The sequence below is a fragment of the Drosophila mojavensis genome, unplaced genomic scaffold (assembly GCF_018153725.1).
Source record: "Drosophila mojavensis isolate 15081-1352.22 unplaced genomic scaffold, ASM1815372v1 contig_72, whole genome shotgun sequence".
NCBI classification, from domain to species: Eukaryota; Metazoa; Arthropoda; class Insecta; order Diptera; family Drosophilidae; genus Drosophila; species Drosophila mojavensis.
The window spans coordinates 1,987,764-1,998,350 of record NW_025318897.1 but is presented as its reverse complement, the minus strand read 5'-3'; the positions used below and the strand labels follow the sequence as shown (position 1 = coordinate 1,998,350).

The 10,587-nt window shown below is 34.9% G+C and overlaps 1 protein-coding gene across 7 annotated transcripts in view; it reads left to right on the top strand.

The window, feature by feature from the left end:
* The first annotated feature begins 308 nt into the window (after positions 1–308).
* The window catches only part of LOC6586713 (mucin-5AC), a 71,839-nt gene continuing 61,560 nt past the window's right edge, over positions 309–10,587 (top strand). For 3 of the 7 annotated variants that reach the window (XM_002012287.4, XM_032733377.2, XM_044009378.1), the window contains exons 1-5: positions 1,066–2,676; positions 2,750–3,505; positions 3,563–3,724; positions 3,790–3,831; positions 3,897–3,923. In XM_002012287.4, coding sequence (XP_002012323.2) covers positions 1,408–2,676; positions 2,750–3,505; positions 3,563–3,724; positions 3,790–3,831; positions 3,897–3,923 — 2,256 coding nt within the window. In that variant the 5' untranslated portion in view covers positions 1,066–1,407. Of the gene's footprint in view, positions 746–1,065; positions 2,677–2,749; positions 3,506–3,562; positions 3,725–3,789; positions 3,832–3,896; positions 3,924–10,587 lie in introns of those variants that run through there. The other 4 variants (XM_044009377.1, XM_015160285.3, XM_044009376.1 and 1 more) reach the window with 4 other exon arrangements.

Sequence of the window (10,587 nt, the reverse complement as noted above, 5' to 3'; positions counted from 1 at the left end):
CCACAATGAAAGAATTGACACCCAAAATTCACAAAAAAAATTTCCATCTAATTGGAGTGTTGACAACTCAGGAATACAAAAATTTTCTTAATATTTCACCATAAATTTTTGGATTTTATGCCGCCTATCACGGAAAATCGCTAATAGTGCAGTGTATGTACCTAATTAAGTAACTTATTGTTCTCAAGTTAAAATATCATATTCGTTTGTTCTAAATTGCTGTTATGTTGCCATACTATTTTTGATTACAATATAGTAGAAAACGATTAATCGAGTAACAATAAATACCGAAATCGATAATATTATTTCACTGTTTTCTTGTTCGATTTTTTGGCAGAAAGTTTTAGAATTATCAAATGGTTGTAATACACTATTTAAAATACATAAGAGTGAATACATTTTAAAGTAGTGAAGTGATAAATGCAAGAAAGAATATGGCTAATGCCATAATAAAAGATTTTGTATAATTCAAACATTTAACAAATAGTATGTTATATGTATTGATGTGTGCGGCTCTGTAGCTGTTGCTGCGTACTCAACGCGTAGGAATCACGCAATTTTAAGTGCATTAAAGACAAGTGCAAGCGAGATAGCTATTGCTACAGATTCATTGTATACAACATCTTTCATATACATATGTACATACGGGACAAGCTGCGCGCGAGCACTTTTGTAGCCGACAGCAGAGAATAAGGAATTACAATTAAAACGAAAAAGGAATAAAACATCCTGTAGTCCCAAATATGTGAGTCAGACAACTCGTGCAAAAATGAGAAAACACGTTTAAAGGAAATGATTGAAATTTATGTTATGGATATGTATGGACCCCAAAATTTTCATTTAGGGTAACAAAATACACAATTTTGGTTTGTAACAAGTCGAATGTGTAGGTGAATAGTAATCAGAACATATATTTATCGAATTATCCATCTAACAACATAACTGATTACTATATATATATATATATATATATATATATATATATATATATAATATATATATATATATATATATATATATATATATATATTATTATTATTATTATTTAATTTTTTTTGTCTAAAGAAAAAAACGGTCAGCTCTTGTGGTTCAAGTGTTGAAAATGGGATAAACTAAATGTGAATTTCCTTATATAAAAAAAAAAAAAAAAAAAAAAAAAAAAAAAAAAAACAAAATCATTTCTTAAATTCGCCATGCAACAGAAATTCGCCATGCAACAGAAAGCGCGTATTTATTCCATGATATGATGACAGCGTTGGACACCCTCGTGGATTTCATTTTGAATGATTACCAATTTAATTGCACCCGCAACAGTTAAAGTTTAATCGAAAGTTATTAGTGCAGCAGAAGTGACAATCCTACCAAAAATTAGAAGAAAAAAAAAACAGCGAAAACTACGTATTGGACATGGATGTAACTACTACAAACCAAACTGCTAATCCGGTAATAAATTCGCTTGCGGAAGGCAACGTGCTACAGGAGTCAGTGGATCTTTTAACACAGCGAGGATCAGTTGAAGAAATTCTTCCTGTACCCTCCGCTGACGTGAGTGTCAATAAAAATAAAAAGCAAAATGAAGCGAGCCCACTAAGTAGTGTTCCAGCGCCAGTTGACATTCCCAATACTTCAGCACTTGCAACGTTAGCAATATCAAACACATCATCTGTGGGCTTAAGCCTACCTCCACCGAAATCTAATTTAAATGTCACTGAATCGTCCTCAGATGCTGCTTTATTGAGCTGTTTGCTACCTGCTCCGGCTTCTTTTTCAAGCGCAGGGATAAGGGCAACTTCAACACCACCACCCCATAGTTCTTCAGGCCAGACAGGACCAGCACAACTAGCACCTGCACCATGTGCAAGTGATTTTGACTCAGACACTGAATTATCAATTGTAGCAGCGGCAACCACAACAGTAATTACTTCTACAATAGACCACTCGACAACATCATCAGCTTCAACAGTAACATGTACTCCTGTTCAAACTGCTTTAGTAGCAACTGCAAACGGCCACGCCAATAGCAGCATCTCCAATAGTTGCCAGCAACTGAGTCTAATCACAAAACAGCAACGCCAACAGAAACGTCGGCGTGAACGAGCCCAGCGCCTGCAGGCAGAGCGCGATAATCGATGCAGTTTAAGTGCGTTAAGTGGCACTTTGATTGGAGGATCTGTAGGTGTGGGTGTTGGCCTTGGGATAAACGCTGCTACTGGCAGTAGCAATACTGGTATGATTGGTTCTATAACTGCGCCTACCATATTGATAGGTAGCAGCAGCTCATTGGGTCCTGGCAATAGCATGTTATATCACCTCAATAGTGCTGGTAGTATGGGAGAAGATAGCAATAACTCCAATGGCAACTTTACTAGCAGTAGTAACGGTAGCAACAATTTGCTACCACCTACGGACAGCATTGCATCATTGCTATTGAATCCACCACATTCTCCTGAATGCAATTCTGGTCTGATGGCAACTCCAAGTGATAGCGAAGGTGAATCACTAGATGAAGATCTTCTTTCAACATCGTCGTCATCAACATTACTTCTTCCGCGCGATAAGCCTCCACCAAGACCGCCACCTCCAGTTCGTCGCAAACTGCCTAGGTCTCCTGTCCTAGAGGAGGAGATTATTGACGGATTTGCCATATTAGAGTTCAAAACGTATGAAGATCTAGAGGTAAGACATATATACTGTTAGCTGATTCTTTTATCATTTTTAACATTTTTCTAATATTAATATTTGTAAATAGTTTGCCATTAAGCTAGGACAAAAGCGTAAGGAAAAGCGACTTTCGGCTTTAGAGGAACTTACGTGCACATATAGCATAGAGGAAATGAAAATGCCAAAGATTATTGATACTGGCCAGCCTCACCCATTGCGTACCACAAATCCTTCCAATTTGTCAAGTGCAAGCAACAATAATTTAAAAGAATCTAATCACCACCAACATCGCAGTGTTAATGTTGGTAGTGGAGGTACAATTGTGGCTACGGCTAACACCATCAGCACTAACAATAATTCAACAAATAACAATAGCAATAGGATTTACAATATGCCAATGTCAAGTATACCCGATACCGAAGCTGAAAAGTGGGTAGGAGATCCATATGGACAGCAACAAGAAAAGCTTGCGATCACCAGCAAGGAAAATCAAATTAGTAGTAGTCAACACTTAAACCATGTAATCCAATCAAATAACTCTGTAATGAGCATAAGCAATACGCCTGTCGCAGGAACCGTTAATACTGTCACTGTTAGCTGCATTCTGGAGGAGCACATTGAAAAGTTATCTACTGGCGCAGTCGTACCGCACATAGAGCTAAGTGACAATAGAAATGAAAATAGTTCCGGGGGTACTTCACAAGATACCATAAACAATGATAGCCAACCAAAAAGTGAGGTACAGGAATACATTAACATGAAAGAGACAAAATCAACTGATGCCTCCCCTATGAACAATCGTCTAAGCACTATGTTATCATCGTCGACATGCTCAAAAGTTATCGTAAGTTATCAATCCAGCAAAAGATTAAAAATGTTCTAATATGTTCCTTTTGAACAGAAGCTGAAAAATGTAGAAAGTAGCGAAACTGATGCCAATGCAGAAACTGTAGCAGAAGGCTTAAAGTTAGAAATTGAAGACTATGCAATTGGAACAGCAAAGGTCTTAGCAGCTAGTATTCTACTTAACAAGGATACTGATCCAAACGAAAGTTTTACTGATGTAAGTAATCAAACAGTTTAATATACGTATATGTTTTAATTACTTTTACCGTATTTTCTGGGCAGGTTTCAAATCACTGCAATATCAACAAACAAGAAACTAATATCGTATGTATTTACTCTAAGCGAAAATGTATTATTATTTTATACATATATGTACATGTTTGTTTCAGTGTGATAAAGCTATAGGCGGAAATAAGGTAAGTGATAACCAACAAACTGTTAACTTTTGCAGACTATATATATAGTTACAGCGGAAGTTAAACAAAAAAATTGTAGTGCTTACAATGTCTCTCAGGTTAAATTATAAGGTTAGGAAACAGTTAAATATATCTCTTAAATATAATTTCCATAAACTAACTATGAATGAAGCTAAATAGCATGTGTTTCGAACCGCTTTCTTTAAATTTAACAAAGTGTAAGGAAACATTACAATATTTTGTTAAATGTGAACATCAAAACATCCGAAATGTTAAAATTTATATACAATCAAGTACGAAAGCTCTAGTCGAGCGTGCTCGACTACGGGATCCCCTGAACTCTTCGACGAACTGATATTTCAATAATTTTTCACTTCTTTTCTGCATACACAAGAAAAAACATATGCACATATACGTACATCAATTCACAGTTATACACCCGCACGTATAAGCACGCATGAACTGCAGTAAGAACTTACTATGAGAATATTAAATATTTGTGTATACCCTGAACCCATTGAAAATGGGAAATCAGGGCATAATGGTTTTGTGAAAAGGGAAAAAGGAATCATCGCAGACCCCATAAAGTATATATATTCTTGATCAAGGCGACGAGCTGAGTCGATAGAGCTCCGTCCGTCCGTTCGTATGAACGCCTAGATCTCAGAAGTTATAAGAGCTAATTACTTGAAATTTGGCATGCATACTCATATATACCATACGCAGTACAAGCTTATCATATTTTTTCGATAACTTTTTATAGAGAATAATCGAAAAATTGATTTTGTTTTTTCAGCCTAATTGAACATTTGAACAATTTGATTATGTGCTGAAAGTTTTATGAAGATAGTCATACTACAAGATAAATTATTCAACAAGCAATTTCTCATAGTATTGCCCACACTGCAGCGTAGCCCAAGCGCAGTCGCTGCTTACTGCGCAGTCAGCAGAGCGAGTGCTTATGCGTCCTTGCAGATGCATGTGTATGTATGTGTGCATAAAAGAAATGCTGAATGATTAGAATCTCCTAATTGAGCAGTCTCGAGACTAGAGCCGACTTGTTTTAAATATGTATCTTGCATTTTCTACTTCGTATTTGCTCGGCTCGGTCGCCTGTGGCCCGAGCACCGAAAATAAGGTACGATAAAATCAATGCGATGCGCGCGCTTCTGAATGAAGAGTATACCACACATTTCAAGGGTTTGCCATGTTCATGGAAAATGTTTGCGTTTTCATAAACTTTTGGGAAGGCTGTGAAAGCGTTGATGCACATTACACATCTGCATGGATGCACCCAAAAGGGCTTTTGAATCATTTATTATAAAAATGAGCACACTTAAAAGATTCGCGCGACGATTGAAAATAGTCATATTTGCGATCATTTTCTGATCATAAAAGACTGTTCTGTCGGGAGATAATGGTACCCTAGCCGCGATTATTCTTGATAAGTCACTTATGACTTTTTTTTAACATAAAAGAGTCTTCCACGAGTCATAAAAGAGTCTTCCATGAGTCATCTTTTAATCATAAAAGAGTCTTCCACGAGTCATAATTTAATAATTTCTGACTCATATTAGAATGAAATTTTCAATAATTTGCAACGAAAATAATTTTTTTATTAATATAATTTTCATTACTATATATACACTTCGCGTCATCAGATTAGCGCCCCCAAATGCAATTGTAATTATCTTGCTTATTTTGGCAATTACACTCACCAAATTTTTTGTGAAGCTCAAAGTATTCAATATATTTATAGTATGGGTAAAGAAACAGCTTTATCTTTGGTTGAAAATCAAAGATTGAGGCATACTTTGAATCTAGACTATGTAACTATAAAATTGCTGAAAAAACAGGAAAAACAGAAAACTAAGTGTCAATTTTCTTACCAATAGGGAAAACTATGGAAAAAACTATATAAGCGGCAATAATCAAGTGATTTCAGAAGGAAATAGAAGAGCATTAGTTCGAGAAGCTTCGAATTCCCACGAACCACCAAGATTAGGGTTAAAATCAGTGTTAAGACGAGCTTAGCAACGGTCCAAAGAGCAATTAAGAAAGTTAATTACTTAAAGAAACAGAATGTAAAAAAAAAAGACACCAGTCGATATGCTGAGAAAAGAAATACGCATTAATTTTGGTCGGGCAAACATGACGTGGTCTATCCAATGGCAGCATGTTGTCTTTCCTGATGAGAAAAATTGAATTTGGAAGGAACTGATGGCTATAATTATTATATCCATGACCTACTCATAGAAGAACATTATTTGGAGCGGTTGCCAAGCCGCTGCGGCGGGGGGGTGTTGTGGCATTGGTGTAGGTATCAATATCTTACTACAGCACTTGCAAGCTTCAATTTTTGACTTCGCGCATGAACGCATAGGACTATAACATCGTGTTTAAAACTGCTGTTCCGCATTTCTATAACCTGTCTGAAAACCGGCATTAGATTTTTCAGCATGATAATGCTCCAATTCAGACCGCCCGATCCGTGAAATCCTGCATTCAGGGCCAAAAAATTAATCTGATGGAGTGGTCACCATACTCACTCGACCTTGATATTATTGGAAACGTCTGGGGATGGTTGGTCAGGAAAGTATATAAGTCCGGAAAGCATTATAGTACAAAGACAGAGTTAATCGAAGGTATTGAACACGCTTGGTCAACCATATCCTTGAATAATATTGAACAACTTTATAATTCCATTCCTAATCGAATTTTGGAAGTAATTTCAAACAAAAAACGGCACTACGCACTACTAACATTACATAAAAATAATAATCGCTTAAAATACAGATGTTATTTTTGGTCATCAACTTGACTAAATTGAAATTATCACAGGGGGCGCTAATCTGATGACCAAATTTTTGATACATGTTTTTTGTACCTTTTACAAAAAAAAATTATTTAAAAATAATCCTTATTGTTACAGTAGCCATTCTTTTTGTATTTTGAAGAGAAATAAATGGAGTATAATGTAAAAAAATTTCACAGATGGAGCTCTGATGGTTTAGATTTTATTTAGCTTTTAGGTAGAGTGTAAAGGGGGGCGCTAACCATCAGACGCGCAGTGTATATTATCTTAAAAAATAACAAAAAAAAAAAAAAAAGTAAATAGATATTCAAAACAAAACATAGAAATTCAAAGCAAAAAATAACAAAAACAGTAATAGAAATTCATAACATTTAACATAAATAATTGAATTAATGTAGATAATAACAAAAATATTTACAATATTATTTACATGTATGTTTTATATTACTCTAAACGCCTACGCTTCGCCAGCCTGTCATTGGCATGGAAAAAATGCTTTTGTAGCACCGTATTCAAATCTTTGTCTGTGCATTTATATTTTTCATTAGTAATATCTAAAAGGAAAAATATTAATTAATAAAAAATATTTTAAGTATTTTCCAAAATAATACATACTTTTTATTACGGTTACAATGTAGCACTCACCGTCACTGTCGCTTGAACTTTCAGCACTCTTATGATTATAATCAAAACTTTCGTTTGCCAAAAGATCATTTGAATTGTTGTTTTTTTCTATTATTTCCTTTTCAGGAAATAATAGTTTAAAAGCATCTATTTTGGCCACGCGACGCAATTGTTCGACTGACATAATCACCTTTTTATTTGATATAATAATTGATTTATTTGCACTTCGCACTTGCACTTCAATTGCACTTTCACGATCGAATGACAAAATTTGCACATTTCGGCATGTGCTTAAGAAAAAGTGCCGTTTAACTTAGATCTAAGCTCAGATAAGAATCGCTTTTGGATCAGCCAAGCAAGCAGAATATGAGTGCATAGAAACAAAGCAAAACCAAGCAATGATCATATTTTAATCACCTGCATGCTCATTTGGCGATTGCTTTGCATTTCGTTTTTGTATTTCAAAGCAATCATACTTTGAGCATATGGAAGGGTCATTTATGAGTCTTCTTTCGATCGCCCAGGAGATTTGTCGTTTTTTAATCGTCAAGGGGACTCAAAAAAGACTCATCAAGACGATTTCTGTTAAAACAGTCTTCCAAATGCTTGCTGGGAGCTTATGTTCTCACTTAATTTCATTCTGAACAGTACTAAATCACTGTACACTGTTTTGATGTGCAGTAAACTTACTGTACAGTGAGTTATTATTTTTATTATATTTTTTATGAAGGGGGGCGTACAAAAATCAAAATGTTATATGCAAGAAAAAGATGGCCGATATTTTAATTATTACAAATTTATTTCAAACAAGTAAGAAGGCTCCAGTCGAGACTGCTCGACTACGAGATGCTCTCCAAGCTGATATTCTTCCCATTCTGCACTTCCTTTATGCACACATGCATACACACGCATCCACACGCATGTATATCACGCGCTCTGCTGACTGTGCAGTTATCAGCGACTACGCTTGGGCTGCACTGCAGTGTGGGCAATATCATGAGAATTTAATTGTTGAATAATTTCTCTTGTAGTAGGACTATCTTTATGAAAATACGAAGACGAAACGAACACTAATATTTAATAAAATAACACATTTCTTATAAATATACAAGGTCAAATATAATATTATTTTTAAAAAACTTACACTTTCATTCGCATTTATTGCGTTTGCATCATTTTCATTAGTAGCAGAACAGTTCAAAATATCTTTATAGTTGTTGTCAATCAAATTTACTATGCTCATATAGAAGTTTGGTGTACAACGTGTGGGAAAGAGACAAAAATTGTACTCATTTAAAAAGAGTACATCTACTACTGTCAGTCACTGATTAGTGTAAAAGTTGTACAGAATTTTTTTGACAGTTGAATATACTGTACAGCAAGGAATGAGTACAGTATTTTTAAGCGCATTTTACTACTGTACAGTACTATGGTTTTGGAAATGAATACATTAATGCAGATCTTTAATGCACATTAAGAATATGTTTTCAGGACGAGCACGCCCACACACAAGCCCACTGTTTCGTTCAAACCGTTTTCGACTTACCTTCTATGTATTATCAATTCACACACCGTTTTTCTGGCTCTCTAGTGCATATATACACATGTATGTGTTTGCTAATTCAAGATAATAAATTCCATGATGATGAAGAGTTACTAGAGATATAAGAAAAAAATTTAAAAAAAATTAAAACGGCCGCGGGATTGGAGCTCAACGCATAACACACGACACATGCACGTCACTATCTCCAACCATTAGACTACTGTTAGATGTAGGAGTGCAGTTGCATATAAATTGCTAAAGTAGAAAAACTAAATAAAAAAGCACTTTTGAACCGCAATTGCAATTTTTGAATACAACATGTAAATAGTGCATAAGAAAATTGCGTTATCGTTGCCCATTTTTTAAACGTTTTATTTAATACCTTGAAAGTCATTTCATATCTGTCAATTTAGTAAAAATAACAAGAACTTTGCAGTCGGGCGTTACCGACTGCGGAATACTCATTCACATCCCATCAGCAATATAGCAGCTAAGTTTAGCTTTAATACTGTAGCAAAAGCGGGTTTTCCCAATTTAGACACCTCATTTTTGGTCAGTTTTTGAAACGAGCAAAATTTGAATGGTTACGCTCAAAAAATGTGAAAATACAGGGTACTTTTCGATATGCCACGCCCCTAAAGAGGCGTAAAAATTATTTTTGGGGCATAGTTATAGCTTTAAAACTCTAGGAGATACAGTTTTATCCGATTCGCCACGCCCCCAATGGGCGGAGATATATTCGCCATAGCTCGTGATCTTGAGTGGTCAATGCGGATCTACATTCCAGTTTCAGCTTTCTAGCTCTTCAACTAATATGATTTCTGGTATATCGCCTTTAATAATACCGCCAGTCCCCTGTTCGAAGACATAGTAGCAAAAATGACACGTATGGAAGAACTTTTGTGGCTACTGCACGTGTGTTCGCGAATTAGCCAAAGATTTTGTTAATTCATTAACGTCTATTTACTGAACGGGATTTAATGAAACTTTCAACATATGATCTACATATTTTTTTAATACTTGGCACCTTTTAAGAAATTCGAACTTATTCATAATTAGCTATAAATAAAAAATAATTTTGAATCAAATAAAAAACATTTTTGAATCAAATAAAGAACATTATTAAGATGTGCCTAATCCTAATAATTTGAAATTATTTGTAAAAATTGTCACTTAAGGTTTCGCTAAAATCTGAGGTTAAACTTTTCATTTAAAAAGCGACTTAGGTTTTTTGTAGCGTGCGAACCACTTAGTTTTTTTGTAATTATCTTGAACATCTAGAATATCAGATTGGAGGGATCAGGGTATCTCCTAGTCGAGCAGTCTCGACTAGAGCCTTTTTACTTGTTTTTAAATAGAGTAAGCCCAAGCTTCGCGTACGAACGAAACTAGCTAGCTAAGAGCACATATCGAAAAAAATAAACAAAAGCTTGCATAATAAGAAGCAACGAACGAAAGAAACGATAAAGCACCGTTCAAACTTTTGTTTCATTTTTGCTATCAGCTAGTCCTACCCGCTTAGACTATTTCAGGCTAGATCTAGCATATTATTATTGAATACACAAACAAACACATTTTTATTTAGAGATAAAAATATGCAGTAATACTGAGTAGAATATAAAAAATTGTGCATTTCAGCAAAAAGGAAAAAATGTTAATTTCTAAACATATCTGCTAGTTGT